This window comes from Gigantopelta aegis, chromosome 10 (genome assembly GCF_016097555.1).
Source record: "Gigantopelta aegis isolate Gae_Host chromosome 10, Gae_host_genome, whole genome shotgun sequence".
NCBI lineage: Eukaryota > Metazoa > Mollusca > Gastropoda > Neomphalida > Peltospiridae > Gigantopelta > Gigantopelta aegis.
Genome location: NC_054708.1, coordinates 49,890,254 through 49,907,833, shown reverse-complemented (window position 1 = coordinate 49,907,833; position 17,580 = coordinate 49,890,254). Strand labels below are relative to the sequence as shown.

The following is a 17,580-nucleotide window of genomic DNA, read 5'->3' as shown; positions in this document are numbered from 1 at the left end:
GTTAAATGAAAGGGTGCTGAGGTCCTTGAACCTAATTAGGTATGAAGGACTTGTTTCACCTATTATAGTGTGAATACCTGTATACTGTAAAATTTTAAAAGTTGTTACAACCAACAGTTGATTGTCACCTACAGCCAATTAAAGCATAGGGGCAATTGATTTAAGACCCTTCCATGATGCCAAAGTTCTTACTTACACACCTAAGGCGTAGTGGCCCCCTACACCATATGCCTCTGGGGAAACCCCTGTGATGGTGGTAGTTTTAATCATGGTTCATATAGCAGAAACATAGAACCACAGAAAAAATATACTATATATACAGAAACAGTACTGCAGAATATACAAAGAAATGGCACTGAATAAGCAATATTTTAAGAAACGGTAGAAGTAACACCAATTGACCTTCAGCCACCGTGCATAATGCAACAAAAACTAGGAGCCAGATGTAATAAATGAATTCCCCATTTTGGGGATATTTTATTTTCTTAACTTGGGAGTGATAGTACCAGCCATGTTGAAAATTAAGGGTTTGGGGGTTATGTATTTGGTGTATATGGTTTTATTTTAAATGTTAGTGAGTTAAGTCTGTAAAAAACAACAATTTCAGTCCTTCAGCATTTTTGACACGGTTGCGAAAGCATCACTTTGTTTCTTGCTTGAAATGTCTCATGAATTCACACCCACTCCCACATATTTTTGTTTTGTTTTAGTTTTCCTTGTCCAATATTATCAGCAGTTATACGTGATCCAAATGGAACATAAAACACTATTCAAAGCTTGACATATTCTGGCTGTCAACCATGTTTTTTTTTCTTACAAGATGTGATATTCAGTCATAACCCATTCACATGTTTCACTTGCTAACTGCATTTCCACACTGATTAAAAGCTTTTTTTATCACTCGGATAATAATGACGATAATGTTAATATGTTTTGTTTATTAACGGCAGTACGCTTGTTTCTGTTTGATGTGTGTTCTAGAATGATGGCTGTTTGTCCCTGGATTCGGACCACGCCTTGGAAATGGTTCGCTTCATCTCATCATCGCCCTCCTCGTACATGTTCTGCATCAGTTTCATTATACTCGCATTCGGATCGTCCTTTTCATCAATCGGTGGCCTGAAGGAAGGAAATGTTTTATTAAATGACGCACTCAACACATTTTATATACGGTTATATGGCATCGGACATATGGTTAGGGACCACACAGATATTGAGAGAAGAAACCCGCTGTCGCCACTTCATGCACTACTCTTTTTCAGTTAGCAGCAAGAGATCTTTTATATGTACCATCCCACAGACAGGATAGTACATACCACAGCCTTTGTTACACCAGTTGTGGAGTACTGGCTGGAACGAGAAACAGCCCAATGGGCCCACAAACGGGGATCGATCGCACATCAACCGAGCGCTGTACCACTGAGCTACGTCCCCACCCCCTCGGCAGCCTGAAACAATCAATCAAGACGTGCTGCGGTGTCATTTATCCATCCATTCATTCATTGAATAATCATTCTGTCATATTGCATAATTTAACTAACATTAAGTTAATTAGGAATGTTTGTGACAGTTTTGAGCAAAGATTGTAATTTATTTTTTTATTTCATACTAACATTAACCATATACCTAAGACGAATATAAAAAGTAACCTATTTCAACTGGTATGTGGTTCATGAAATGTTTTTTGTTTTTTTGTTTTTTTTAACTTAATTTACGATAAACATATCTGGTATCTAAGACAGTTGAAGCTGGTTTGAGTATAAAAGATCATGTCTTCTAATTGCATGCAAATCTGTTACTAACATTGTCATGAATGGAATTAAATACCGGACAGGATGTCACTAATGTAGTTGAGATTTTCTTTCATCAATATAATGGTTTAGTAAACTAACTGACCTAAATACTATCTGTTGGCTGATTGATAATTATTGTGTACACAAACTTATAAAACAATAGATCCAGTACATACTGATTGCCCGACATCAAATGAAATAAGACTAGCTTACTTTTTAGTTTCCTTTGCCTTCTTTTCTGCTTCTGTAACGTAAGCCCATGCTTTGCCAGTGTCCTTCTTCTTTAACATCAGTAGCACCATATCGGTCTTAACCTGGATGGAACAACAACAAATCAATGGAAAAACATATACTAGTTAATATAATAGGATTTGGAGGTGCAAGTCTTCTCTGCTTGGCTTACACGTTCACGCAGTTCTAGAACTACGTGTTGTGTGGATATTTTCAAAACTAATCTACTAGCAATCCCTAATTTAGCCAGCAAAATGGGACCTTTTTTCAGCAAAACTTTGCTGAAAAAACCCCCAAAATTTGTTTTGTTTAACAACACCACTAGAGCACATTCATTAATTAATCATCGGCTATTGGATGTTAAACATTTCGTAATTCTGACATGTAGTCAGAGAAAACCTGTTACATTTTTTCTAATGCATTTTCCACCAGACAGAAAATTATCAATTACCAGTACTTAATACTATCGTGCCCTAAATAAAAAATATTCAACTGTTTTGCTTATTTTTTATTACCAGATGTAGTAGTGATAACAAAATATTTCTATTTGAACAAAGTATATAATTCAGAACCTTTCTGAAAGCATGCGCACCAACAAATGTCCACTTCACCTATTTTTATCAAACCTTTTCTGGAAAGGGAGAAATCGCTTCTACTTTTTCAATTCTAGATTAGGCCCGTTACTAATTTACATACAATAAAACACATTTTAATGTAAATTTCACTGTTTTGCATTAATCTTGCAATACCCAGTATATTAAAATTTACTATATTCAGGGGTATGATATCTGTTTTAAAAAGTTGAAACTGTTATACCAATATTCAATAAGAGTCATATTTTCTTTAAAAGAAAAACTTCATCAGATACAGCTCTGTATGTATAGATGGCTGTTGCTAGACAGATATTTATAAATATATTTTGCAAGTTATACTGGATGTTTTAATATCACTTGCAAAAAAATTTTAATCTCTAATTGATGTTATGCCAATTCATATAACCGATAAAGACTTAGGTACCAAAGATTTAATATTGAATATCCCACCCACTCAAATATATCATTACCATAAAGGACAAAGAAAGTAAACAGTATCTCAATTTGCAAGAAAGAATTTACACTCACTTTGTGGTAGCTTGCACTTGCATCAATCGACTCACAGACTTTGGTTATATACAATTCGTAGTTTTTATTGTTGAGGTTTTTTATATGCAGTTCAACAGATCTATAAAAAAAGAAGAAAAATGAGGTCAGTTTTCTTTCATACCCATACCTCTAGTTTTAATCTACATTGGCATCGTCAAACAGGAAAAACAAAGCCAAACCAGCAACACACTTATCAGGTGTAGAATTACACAATGTAATGATCTCAAACTACAATCAGAAAACATAGTATTTTATAATATTTTGTGAAACATTTTTATTTCTTTATAATTACAAACTTTCCGAATTTATACGATTTACTGTATTCTGATTGGCTGACGTCACTAAAAAACCAAGCGTTATCCTTCCATAAACCTCATAAAAATACGTCATCACGGAAGACCAAGATCGATTGGAACTATTTTTAGCTGGATGGGCGAGAAGCCCAATGACCCAGTTCGGTGGTCATTTTAAAAATAGAACAAGGAAGTGACCTGTTTTCTCGCTTAAAAAAATAAGGGAAACTGGATGAGATATTCATGTTATAAAAAAAAAAATTACAATATATTTTTTATTTGTTTTTATTCTGTTAAAAAAACCCCCAAAAACATCCAATAGTATGTATACATGTATTCCTACGCTTATTTACAGAACATGGTTGACGATAAGAACGAAAGAAATTATTTTTGAGTGTTTTAAGGTACACTTCTTGTACTGTTTGTAATTATAAGAATTGTTTCTCATTTTTTAGGAATTTATCGATGTACAACACTTTTATACATCGATAAATTCCTAAAAAAATGAGAAACAATTCTTATATATACTTTTTATCCATGATTTTTGGGTAAAAATAAGAGAACTAATATTTGTATTTTTTGTTTATATTTTTCATTTTGTAATCCAAGAGAGACTACCTTTAATGAGTTTCAGTATAAATATTTGTCAAGTATCCTATCCAGTGAACATTAAAGTTTGTTTTAAGGACCACACAGATATTGAGAGGAAACCTGCTGTCACCACTTCCTGGACTACTCTTTTCCTATTAGCAGCAAGGGATCTTTTATATGCACCATCCCACAGACAGGATAGCACATACTATGGCCTTTGATATATCAGTCGTGGTGCACTGGCTGGAACGAGAAATAGCCCAATGGGCCCACTGATGGGGATTGATCCCAGACCAACCGTGCATCAAGCGAACGCTTTACCACTGGGCTACGTGCCACCCCATATCTGCTATTGAATGTCAAACATTTGCTAATTTTGACATATAGTCTTACAGGGGTAAATTACTGCTAAATTTTTCCATTTGCAGCAAAGGATCTTTTATATGTACCATTCCGCAGACAGGATAGTACATAACATGTCTTTGATATACCAGTCGTGGTGCACTGGTTGGAATGAGAAACAGCCCAATGGGCCCACCGACAGGGATCGACCTCAAACCGACTGCGCATAAAGCAAGCCCTTTACCATTGGGTTACGTCCTGCCCCTTGCTCATGGTGAAGATTGATTCATAATGGCGTCCGATATCAAATATCAAATGCTAACACTAACTTTTCAGTGAACTTTGAAGTTACGTTTTCTCCAGGGATCGATTGGACACCACTCAAGGTGACATACAACTTCATGAACTTGTCTGACTGATCCCAAGCTGAAACATAAATTTGATAGTTAGTAAAACAGATGTAAAATGGATTAGTGAAACAAGTTAACAATGAATGACAGCTAACTGATTTAAAGTCACAGACCCTAGTTTCAAGCCGTGAAAATGGGACACCCAGCTCGGTTAATCTACAAGCTGGTAACACATTTTAATTAAAGTTACAATGGGTGGGTGGGGGGGGGGGGGGGGGGGGGGGGAGAGAGAGAGAGAGAGAGAGAGAGAGAGAGAGAGAGAGAGAGAGAGAGAGAGAGAGAGAGAGAGAGGTTGAAATTGGAAAATACCCTTAAAAAATATACTAGAGTTTGTATATATGAAAAATGTATTTCGTGCTATTACAAATACCATAATGACAAGAAAATGGATAATCTAAATTAAATCTACATAATGTCTCATTTTAATTAATAACACGAGTACCGGTGAGATACATGATACGCCGTCAGTAGTTTGATGGAAAACCATATGATGTTCATAATATAGTCAAATTATTTTATTTATTTGTATCACAGAGACCCAGTAATTGTATGTGACACACCACCATCCCAAGTTGTTCCTACATGTGAGGTTTGATGGTCCTGTATGCATCTGTATGCAAGATATGGCCCAGACAAGGATTTACTGTTATGTGCAGTAGACCGTGAAAAGTAGGTCACAGTGAACTAGTAATAGTATGTGACACACCGCCATCCCATGTTGTCCCTACATGTGACTCTGATGATCCTGTATGCAAGATATGGTCCGGACAAGAAAAAGTTAGCAGACAGATGTTTGGACGGACATAAAACGTCATACCATAATACGATCCATCATAGACAGGCGTATAAAAATGGCTCCAATAGTGAAAAAGATGCCATAGGGTATGTCACTTTATCAAATCTGATATTTTTTTCCTGACTGCAAAGCAGCATACAGTGTAATATAAGATATATTCCTATAAAATGTAAAAATTTAATTTTCACTTACTCGGTCAAAACATATGTTTTATAATGATTTCATGTGTACAACAAATGACGTAATTTTGGGAAGCGACATCATAACATAATGTGGCTTCCCCAGTCTTAGCTCTGTGTAATGATAATCGCTTACCAAAAATGACGTAATTTCTTCAACTCATTCTAGTTACATTGGAAATGTTTTGCCATGGTCATTGCTATTCATAAAAATAATATTATGGATAATGTGGATAATATTATTACACTCGCGCGTGAATCGAACTGATTTTATGAAACTCTCGCTCGGGCAATACAAGAATCTTCACACTCATTTTGTAAAATCAGTATGACACAAGCTTGTATATTCTCCAAAAATATTAAATTATTTTAAAATTAAAATTCTGCATGTATAATTAAATTATAATGTAACTTTGCTAGGATAAAAAAAAATTCCATAAAATTAAGACTTAAACTTTGCTTTAATATGTACATTTTGTGCTTTCTCCTATATTCTAATGAAACAAACATTAATTCATCCAATCATTCTAGTACATGTATGTATTTAGAAAACAAACCATAATTTGTAATTTTTTCTGTGAATATCTGCGGTCCTCTGCCGACCACCGTCGTTGTTCCCGTGACAGTGTCTGGCTTGCTGTGTTCATATTCACTGTTCCCAGTTTTCTGATACAGCTGAAACTCTAGCTTGTGTAATTCTAATTCCAAAATATCACGGACTCTGGTTCTCGAGGCTTCCCCAATAAATTTCTTAATTTCTTCAACATCTTTTTTAATCTGTAATTTAAATAAGAAAGAAAAAGAGAGTAAATTCTGAGCAATATACTTTCTTATTTCTACTTATCCAAGAATACCTAGTGACACTGTAGTGAAAAAAATATGCTTTAAACTAAATATTTTGCAGAAAGTAACCAAAAACACAATTTCTAGTAACTACACAGCTGTCGGTTATCATTATGTTTATGGCAAACTAAAATTACATACATATAGTTACTTATATTACTTTTTTTTTTCATCTTCTGCAATGACATTTAACTTAATACATATTGTTGTAAGTATAATGTTACATAACACTGGCATAGGAAGCATGGGGTGGGCATGTGCCTTCCCCCACTTTGTAGCAACAGTGATGGTTTTTATATACTCTTCAAAAAAGTAGGGGAACTCTAATAAGAATCTAAAATTGTCAAAATTGTAAGGTATATTAGCTGTGGGGAATGGTTATATGATAATAGTGTATTAATTGTGCAAACATTACAACCGGTAGTTCAGTATTACAGTAGGTTTTATGACCACCAAAGATCTTGAAGGACGATTGGGGTCAGAAGTGAAATTTGAAAGTTAATGTTTTTTTTTATCAGTAAATCGCAAATTCAAACAATAAAAATGACTAAAAACAAAACAATAACAACTGTATGATCAACAGAATGAAAAAGATTGACAGAAGTAATGTTCCACAGTGATTAATGGACCTTCCTGGAAATTGTCAAAATCGAGAATGACACCCCAGGCACGTGTACAGTGCAACTGCGTGATGCACATGCAAACTATGGAATGTGTTTCGATGTGTTGATAAACAGACCTGAACGTTCTTTACTAGGATGTCTGTGGTCAAAATATATGTTCGGTCTAATAGTTGATATTAACATTAATATTTCAGATTCCCCAACTTTTTTTGAAAAGTATATATTTATAAATTTATATAGTCAACCTCTCAACACCAGACCCTCTATAAACCAGAATTCCCTAAAAACTGGACGTTTTTCATGGTCCCTTTTTAAATATATGTATAGAAGAGGACCTCTCTAAACCGGATACCTCTTAAAACTGGACTTTTTACTTGGTCCCGAGGGTGTTTAGAGGTTGTTCACTGTGTGTGTGTAGATGTGTGTGTGTGTGTGTTTTAACAATCAACAAATTACAAAAAAAAAGAAAAATAAGAGACAGGGACATTTAAATAAAAAGAAGTTTACATTGAGTGTTTCTTGCATTATGATGCCATAAGTGATATTAAAAATTAAGACACCTCATAAAATATTTTGTCTGGAAAACAAATTTTCATATCTCCCAAGTTCAGGGGATTAAAATGCCCTTCAAAATGGTTAAATTGCCATGAAAATCAAACTTCATCTATAACAGTACATAATAAAGCTATATACAAAATATCTTGAATAAAAAAAACAAAAAGTCTGGAAAAATATATGTGGGACAGACAGACAAAGAGAGACAAAACCTGTAGTCCCTACCAGTTGGACCGATAGGGGACTAACAAGTAACCAACTGCCATCTCTCAATGTTAAAATATACATGTTTCTATTTAGTGGCACATTCTTCCTTTAATTCAAAGTGAAGATCATTTCAAAGGAAGTATTTCTTGGTCTCCATGAGCTCGAAATAGATCACAATACACAATTAGGGTGGGAAAATGTGAATGTAGTCGTTATTTTGACCGCAAAATTCCTCGGAACCATTTAGATTTGCTTTTCAGTCATTTTAACTTATTTTCGTGCTTATATCCAATTAAGGTTCAAGCACGCTGTCCTGGGCAAACACCTCAGCTATCTGGACTGTCTGTTCAGGACAGTAGGTTAGTTGTTTAGTGAGAGAGAAGAGGGTGTAGCACTTGGCCTTACACCTACTCATTGAGCCCTTAAGAACTCGCTCTGGGTTGGAGCCTGTACCGGGCTACGAACCCTGTACCTAATAGCCTGTAGTCCAATGACTTAAGCATGATGCCAGTTTAGATCTGCTAACGACGTAATGCCTCGGCAGGATAAACCTCGCATTGTGCTTGCACTCGAGGTTAATCTTGATGAACTAACGTCCACATTGATTTTTGTTTGAGCAGTTTAAATTAAGAGTTTTCGTCTACTGATTGGAATATATTTTATTTCATGTACCATAACTGATAAATATAGAATAGAGTATCGTATTTGTCTTTTTGTTGTGAGAGAATGCAGTTTGGGACGTCGATGGTACTCACTGGTTCAAGTTTCGTTTTGTTTTTGGCAAATTTTGCGAGGGAGATCTTTGTTTCCATATTAATAATTAAACATGCCACTATTTGTTAACTCATCTACGTACGACTTTTTCAATTAATGTACAAACCCAATTACCTCTTCCACAGATGACATTTTAGTTTTAATAATCAGAAATGTAATTTTGATTTTTTCTTGAATTTCTAGAATATTCTCAACTTTTCATTTGCTTTATCGGGAAATTCCAAAACATGTGCTTCCGGTTTGACATGACAGTAAACCAGTCTACTTTTCACGAATTGTTGTCTTTGAGTTTGATATTGAACCAATTTGATGCTCTATTTTTCCCTTTGAAATAAACAAACAAATCACTGAAAAAAAAACTACATGTAGTAAAGTTGTACCTTCAGTTTTAAGCACACAAACTAGTTTTACTCCAGTTACAACATTTAAAGGTGTATTATCATAGTTGCAAGCCTATTTCGCGATTTTTATATATTTGTTCAGGCGAGTGTGTAGGGCTGTCTAGACTGTGGCGAGCGAAGTTTATAGTGGGATCGTGCCCATGTGGCACTGGTCTACAGACACCAGCCCACATTCTCCAATCCTGTCCCACCTTCGACACTCTGCGACAGCAAACGTGGCCCAGTGCAGTGGACCTAAGGGAGAATCTGTGGGGACCGGCGACGTCGCTAAGGCTGACTACGGACTTCGTCCACAATACCGGACTACCCATCTAACATGGCCGGGATCGCAGAAGAAGAAGAAAAGACATGCTTACCCGAAAAATATAATGTAACGAAAAAATGCTTGAGCAGGACGGGTGTTCGACCTCCAAATCCACTCCCTACTCACGTGCCTGTTATTTGTGACAGGCTACAAGAAGGAAATGTTTTATTTGACGACGCTATCAACACATTTTATTTACGGTTATATAGCGTCGGACATAATTATGGTTATAAGGACCACACAGATATTGAGGGAGGAAACCCGCTGTCACCACTTCATGGGCTACTCTTATCGATTAGCAGCAAGGGATCTTTTATATGGAGCCTGGCGATCTCGCCCCGTGTCGATCTCGCCCTGGCGAACTCGCTCGGGGCGACTTCGCCAGGACTTATTTTCATCCTTAGGCGAAGTTATCATACATATTAGACTTGCTAGAAGACATATATTACAACATATATTATAGTATATATCTACTGTCATTATCAGCATGTTTTTGTGCCAAAACTACAGGGTTATACCACTTATACTACTAGTTTTGTGTTGGGACACGCTGTGGCGAGATCGCCATATTTACTTCCGTGTTGCATGTCTGTTTAGCGAAGTCGCCAGTACATTATAACTCAACAATATTCAAGTTACAAGCTGTTTTATGTTTACTTCATTAAGTAAATACATGTGCAGTAGTCATGTTTTGATTTTCTTGTTGTAAAATGTAATACATTGGTAGTTTACATTTCTGACGATTTCACTTGCAAGCCGGGGCGAGATCGCCAGGATTTTCCAACGAAGCCTGGCGATCTCGCCCCGTGTCGATCTTGTTTTTTCTTGTTTAAGTTTACAGTTTATTATAATAAATACACGTAAAGTACACATTTATGGTTTGTTTCATCATGTAATGTAACATTTTTTAAGTTTACATTTCTTATTATTTCACTTTTTCAGGCTGTGGCGAGATCGCCAGGATTTTCTCAGTGTAGCATTTTTATGTTGGTGAAGTTGTCACACGTTACTACGCAACTATTTGTCATAAGTGCACACTTTGATGTTCAATTTGGTATAATAAATATATGAACAAGACAACATTCATTTATTGTTTTGTTTTTATTGTGTAATGTGCAATTTTTTAATAATAAATACATAAACAGTACTTACTTGTTTGTTTTCTTGTATAATGTGATATATTCGTAATTATTAGTTCTGTCCATTCCACTTCAACAAGCTGTGCCAAATCACTATGATTTTATTGAGTGATGCATATTCGTTTATTTCATTACAGCAAATAAATAAATGTACCGTTCACAATTTACTGAATTAATGCCATAATTACTTGATTAATCTTGATTGACTGATTAACTGTTCACCATTACCCCCGATTACAGTGTGCACAGTATTCACTGTCATAACGGAATTCGCAAAACATGCCTTGTTCTATTAATTACACTGCTGTTTTAATCAGTGAACGTTGTTAACCTCTTAATCCATTAACTGTTATAAAAAGCTTCTCACAAATATGAACACATCATTCGCTTTCAAATACTGAGATAGAATTTACAAAATATGGCTGCTAACGGATGCCTTGTTTGCGATCATCCAGTTCGTCCACGTCAGGAGGGTTTGCTCTGTGACGGTTGCACACAGGACGTGCAACAGTGGCATGAGTCGAACTAGATATCGCCAGTTAGTAAATTCACAGGAGCCGTTTAACTGGACATGCGTTAGGTGTTCGGTCCAGGAGGACACCATCGGTGCCCCTGCGGCTGAGAGCACCCGACAACTCGACTACTATGATGAACTCATGGAAGTCTCTAGAGATGACGTTGCCGAGGTTCAGGTAATTATAATTTCTTCTCTCAAATGTGTATATATAAATAATTAATTGATGCCGGACATACTATTTGCCTTATTATATATATAAGTTAATTTTTTAATTATGGCAACGCGCAATAAATCAAATACATTGGATTATATTGGTGTGACGCACTATTCATTCGTCCAAAAGACAAATCAAAAGTATAATATATATTCAAGTAATAGTTTGTTTGGCCATTAAATATGTCAACAATATGTGGCAGAATTATTTTTTCACGTTTACTGTATTCAGTAATTGTCTCGTATAAACAGACCTACACACAAGGAAATATTAATTAACAAGTAATACATTTTTTACAGGCTACTTACGTAGTTGAAAATCAATTTCAACTGGAGGCAATACCACCCCGACCTTTTGACATCATAGAGGATTCCGTTGTCGAAGACCGACCACCACCAGCATGTGTTGCTATACAAACTGCATCCACTTTTGCAGTAGTTAAAGCAGCAACCATCAGAGGAAAAAATAAACTCTTCGACAGCGACGGGTATTCTTACGTCGAAAGAAACACACTTTCAGGTATGAATTTTATCAGTATCTCATTACTTTATTTTATTTATATTTATTATTGCTACTATCGTCTTTCGGTGAAAAGTTTTGTAGGTAAATATAATTCCGATTCCAATATAATAAAAATGTTATTATTATTATTGTTATTATTAGTAACAATATTTGGGGAAACAACCTGCATAGCAAACATTTAAATGCTAACTAGTAATTTTAAAAAATAACAATCAGTCAGATGTTCTTTCTACCTTTCTTATTATGTACTTAAAGTAATACTGTTAATTTCGGATAATTTCAGATGGCACTGTTGTGTGGCATTGTGCGACTAGAAACGCACAGGTCAAGCATCGGTTAGACAGCAGGCTGACCTGTTTGTGGCTGGTGAGCACATGCACTGCCATGTACGGCAAATAGGAGGCGCAGTGGTTGCGAAAATGACTGTAGACATGAAGTTGGCAGCGAAGAGTGATCCCTTCAGATCAGCAGGGAGTATCGTTGATCAGCTAGTCCAGGAACATTTAGGTCCGGCTGCCAACGATCGATCGTCTAGTACACACAGCAAACTACTGTCGCCAGACCAGCCGGCCGAAGAATCCAACTGACTTGGAATTCGAGTTGAAAATGGATTTCATCCCAGACAACTTCTTAAAAGGTGACAAACAATTAAAACCTTGTTTGTACGTGAAGCTATAAGCCCTTAAAATATTTTTTAAATTGCTATTTTTTAACTACTAGTAGTTACTAGTAGTAACGTGTGACAACTTCACCAACATAAAAATGCTACACTGAGAAAATCCTGGCGATCTCGCCACAGCCTGAAAAAGTGAAATAATAAGAAATGTAAAAAATGTTACATTACGTGATGAAACAAACCATAAATGTGTACTTTACGTGTATTTATTATTATAAACTGTAAACTGTAAACTTAAACAAGAAAAAACAAGATCGACACGGGGCGAGATCGCCAGGCTCCGTTGGAAAATCCTGGCGATCTCGCCCCGGCTTGCAAGTGAAATCGTCAGAAATGTAAACTACCAATGTATTACATTTTACAACAAGAAAATCAAAACATGACTACTGCACATGTATTTACTTAATGAAGTAAACATAAAACAGCTTGTAACTAATATTGTTGAGTTATAATGTACTGGCGACTTCGCTAAACAGACATGCAACACGGAAGTAAATATGGCGATCTCGCCACAGCGTGTCCCAACACAAAACTAGTAGTATACGAGGTATAACCCTGTAGTTTTGGCACAAAAACATGCTGATAATGACAGTAGATATATACTATAATATATGTTGTAATATATGTCTTCTAGCAAGTCTAATATGTATGATAACTTCGCCTAACGTTGAAAATAAGTCCTGGCGAACTCGCCCGGGGCGATTTCGCCAGGGCGAGATCGACACGGGGCGAGGTCAAGGTCAAGGTCAAAGGGTTTTACGTGCACGTTCAGAGCAAGCTGTTGTAGCGCACGCCTGTCGTGGGCACAGGTGCCGGCCTTGGCCGGCCTCTCTGTCCAAGACAGGAAAGTACACGGGGCGAGATCGCCATACTTCTTTTATATGCACCATCCCATAGACATGATAACACATACCACTGTCTTTGATGTGCCAGTCGTGGTGCACAGGCTGGAGCGAGAAATAGCCCACTGACGGGGATCGATCCCAAACCGACCGCGCATGAAGCCCCCTAGGCTACAAATTAATCGATTTCATACTTGCATAATTAACACACACATACACGCACGCACACACACACACAAACTCGTAATTTAATTAAATCATGAAAAAAAATGGTGAGGGGACAAAACAATGGCTTTAAAGACTCGTTATTTTTTTCAATATGTGTGCATGTTTGTGTGTATATTTGGTGTGTACAGATGCCATCTTCTTCATTCATTCTTTTGTTATTGTCGTTTTTCTTATTTTATTAAAATTTTCCTTCTCAATCCCCAAACAAAAAAGTTAGCAAACTGTAACATATCTAATAATGAGAACGTAATTAACTTTTTAAGTGTGTGATGTGTGTGTGTGTGTGTGTGTGTGTGTGTGCATGTGCATGTACATGTTATATGTGAATGTGTGCATATGTAGTGTGTGTACATTTGTGAGTGGTGTACGTGTTTGTGGTATGTGTGGTGTGATGTGTGTGTGTGTGTGTGTGTGTGTGTGTGTGTGCGTGTACGTGTGTGTTTGGTGTCTGTACAGATGTCATTTTTAAAAAATTTATTCCTTCTTTTTTTATTTTTGTCCTCTTCACAAACGTTTTCTTCTCAGTCTCCAAACTAAAAACTGAACGAACTGTAACATGAACTATAATGAGAGCTGAATAAACTTTTAGAAAAGACGATGATAATTAAAACAAAAAACTGTAACAGAAATCTATAATGAGAATTAAATATAAACTGTAACAGAAATCAGTAATAATTGGACAAACTCTGACAAAAGCCAATTGAAGGAAGGAAGGAAATGTTTTATTTAACGACGCACTCAACACATTTTACTTACGGTTATATGGCATCAAACATATGGTTAAAGACCACACAGATATATAGAGAGGAAACCCGCTGTCGCTACTTCATGGGCTACTCTTTTCGATTAGCAGCAAGAGATCTTTTATATGCACCATCCCACAGACAGGATAGTACATACCACGGCCTTTGTTACACCAGTTGTGGAGCACTGGTTGGAACAAGATATAGCCTAATGGGGCCACCGACGGGGATCGATCCTAAACCGACCGCACATCAAGCGAGCTCTTTACCACTAGGCTACGTCCCGCCCTTGAAAAGCCAATGAGAACTAAACAAAATGTAACCGAAAACAGTAATAAGAACTGAACGAATTAATAGAAATCAACAGAGAACGAATAAACTAAACGGAAATCAATAATGACTACTGAACAAAGTAACTGAAGTTAAAACAACGAGAGAAGAATAGACTGTAAACAAAAACGAATGATAATTAAACAAACTGTAACACAAATCAAGAATGAGAACAGGACAGACTGTAACAAAATAATGAGAAATGAACAAGCTAAAGAACCCAAAACGAATAAGAACTGAACAAACTGTAAGAGAAACCAATAATGAGAACTGAACAAACTGAAACAGAAATCAATGAGAACTGAACAAGAAACATAAACCAATAATGAGAACAGAACAAAACGTAACAAACTAATGAAAAATGAACAAACTGTAAATAGAAATGAATGCGAGTTGAACAAATTGAAATAGAAACGAATAATAAGAATTAAACAAACTGTAACATAAACCAATAATGAGAACTGAACAAATTGTAACGTAAACTAATAATGAGAAATTAACAAACTGTAAACCGAAACGAATGATAACTGAACAAACTATTGCAGAAACCAATAACAAGAACTGAACAAACTTTAACATAAACTAATACAGAGAACCGTCGCCAACAAATTGTAATATAAACTTATAATGAGAAAGGAACAAATGTCAACGATGCGAATCGAATAAATTATAACGGATAATAATCACGAAAACTGTAACGTAGACCAAAAATGCGAACTGAAACACTATCTAGGCCTAACAGACGTCAACAATACGAATTGAACAAGCTATAACATAAACCGATAATGCCAACAAACTGTAACAACATAGACAAAGGATCAAACTTTAACACTATTATTATTATTACTTATTTTCGTGCTTATATCCAATTAAGGCTCAAGCACGCCGTCCTGGGCACACATCTCAGCTATCTGTCTCTCTATATGTCTGTCTCTGTGTGTCTCTCTGTCTCTGTCGCTCTCTCTGTCTGTCTATCTGTCTCTCTCTCCTCTCTCTCTCTCTCTCTCTCTCTCTCTCTCTCTCTCTCTCTCTCTCTCTCTCTCTCTCTCTCTCTCTCTCTCTCTCTCTCTCTCCATGATATTTAAATTTTATTTTCTTTGACTTATTAATATGTTATGTGTGTGCGTATCGTCTTCTCTTACATTTCAGTATATTTTCGTTTTAAACATTCTCTCAAATAAATAAGGAGATATGAGCAAACCTAAGAGAAATGAACGAATTTTAGCAGAAACAAATAAAGAGAACTAAACAAACTTTAACATAAACTAATAATGAGGACTGAACAAACTGTAACAGAAATCAATAATGAAAACCGAACAATTTGTAATGTAAACTAATAATGAGAAATAGAAATGAACAAACTGTAACATAAACTAATAAAGAGAAATGAACAAACTGTAACATACAAACTAGTAAACATAGTAACTAATAATAAAGAGAAATGAACAAACTGTAAAATGAACAAACTAAACTAATAATAAAGAGAAATGAACCTGAACATAAACTGATAAAGAGAACCGAACAAACTGTAACATAAACTTATAATGAGAAATGTCCAAACTGTAACATAAACTAATAATGAGAAAAGAACAAACTGTAACATAAACTAATAAAGAGAAATGAATAAACTGTAACATAAACCAATAAAGAGAAATGAACAAACTGTAACATAAACTAATAAAGAGAACCGAACAAACTGTAACATAAACTTATAATGAGAAATGTCCAAACTGTAACATAAACTAATAATGAGAACTGAACAAACTGTAACATAAACTAATAATGAGAACTGAACAAACTGTAACATAAACTAATAAAGAGAAATCAACAAACTGTAACATAAACTAATAATGAGAAATGAACAAACTGTAACATAAACTAATAAAGAGAAATGAACAAACTGTAACATAAACTAATAATGAGAACTGAACAAACTGTAACATAAACTAATAAAGAGAAATGAACAAACTTTAACATAAACTAATAATGAGAAATGAACAAACTGTAACATAAACTAATAAAGAGAAATGAACAAACTGTAACATAAACTAGTAAAGAGAAATGAACAAACTGTAACATAAAGTAGTAAAGAGAAATGAACAAACTGTAACATAAACTAATAATGAGAAATGAACAAACTGTAACATAAACTAATAAAGAGAAATGAACAAACTGTAACAAACTAATAAAGAGAAATGAACAAACTGTAACAAACTAATAAAGAGAAATGAATAAACTGTAACATAAACTAATAAAGAGAAATGAACAAACTGTAACATAAACTAATAATAAGAAATGAACAAACTGTAACATAAACTAATAATGAGAAATGACCAAACTGTAACATAAATTAATAATGAGAAATGAACAAACTGTAACATAAACTAATAATGAGAAATGAACAAACTGTAACATATAAACTAATAATGAGAAGTAGAAATGAACAAACTGTAACATAAACTAATAAAGAGAAATGAACAAACTGTAACATATAAACTAATAATGAGAAATAGAAATGAACAAACTGTAACATAAACTAATAAAGAGAAATGAACAAACTGTAACACAAGCTAATAAAGAGAAATAGAAATGAACAAACTGTAACATAAACTAATAAAGAGAAATGAACAAACTGTAACATAAACTAATAATGAGAAATGAACAGTATAACATAAACTTATAATGAGACATTAACAAACTGCAACAAAAGTCAACAATGTGAACTGAATAAATTGTAACGGACAACAATCACGAGAATTTAACACTGTAACATAAACCGATGATGCGAACTGAACAAACTATAAACCTAACAGAAGTCAACAATGTGCACTCAACAAACAGTAACATAAACCAGTGATGCGAACTGAACAGACTATAGGTCTAAC

The 17,580-nt window shown here is 35.1% G+C and overlaps 1 protein-coding gene across 2 annotated transcripts; it reads right to left on the bottom strand.

Annotated features, from left to right (window-relative positions):
- Positions 1–446: 446 nt before the first annotated feature.
- On the bottom strand, positions 447–9,049 carry LOC121383025 (calcyclin-binding protein-like). Of its 2 annotated transcripts, none has more exons than XM_041512765.1 (6): positions 8,894–9,049; positions 6,335–6,554; positions 4,722–4,818; positions 3,146–3,245; positions 2,007–2,107; positions 447–1,119 (listed from the first exon to the last, which is right to left on the bottom strand). In XM_041512765.1, the coding sequence occupies exons 1-6, from the start codon at positions 8,909–8,911 to the stop codon at positions 978–980; spliced, it is 678 nt and encodes a 225-aa protein (XP_041368699.1). In that variant the 5' UTR covers positions 8,912–9,049; the 3' UTR covers positions 447–977. The 2 variants fall into 2 exon arrangements, with proteins under 2 accessions (XP_041368699.1, XP_041368696.1); XM_041512762.1 differs by lacking the exon at positions 8,894–9,049 and adding an exon at positions 8,761–8,832.
- Positions 9,050–17,580: the final 8,531 nt, after the last annotated feature.

Excerpts from the sequence above, each read along its gene's own strand:
- LOC121383025 (XM_041512762.1), bottom strand. The coding sequence starts at position 8,817 with ATGGAAACAAAGATCTCCCTCGCAAAATTTGCCAAAAACAAAACGAAA. Across the intron at positions 3,246-4,721 it reads ACTTCAAAGTTCACTGAAAA|ATCTGTTGAACTGCATATAA; the intron begins GTTAGTGTTAGC and ends CTTTTTTTATAG. Across the intron at positions 1,120-2,006 it reads AAGGCAAAGGAAACTAAAAA|GCCACCGATTGATGAAAAGG; the intron begins GTAAGCTAGTCT and ends TCCTTCCTTCAG.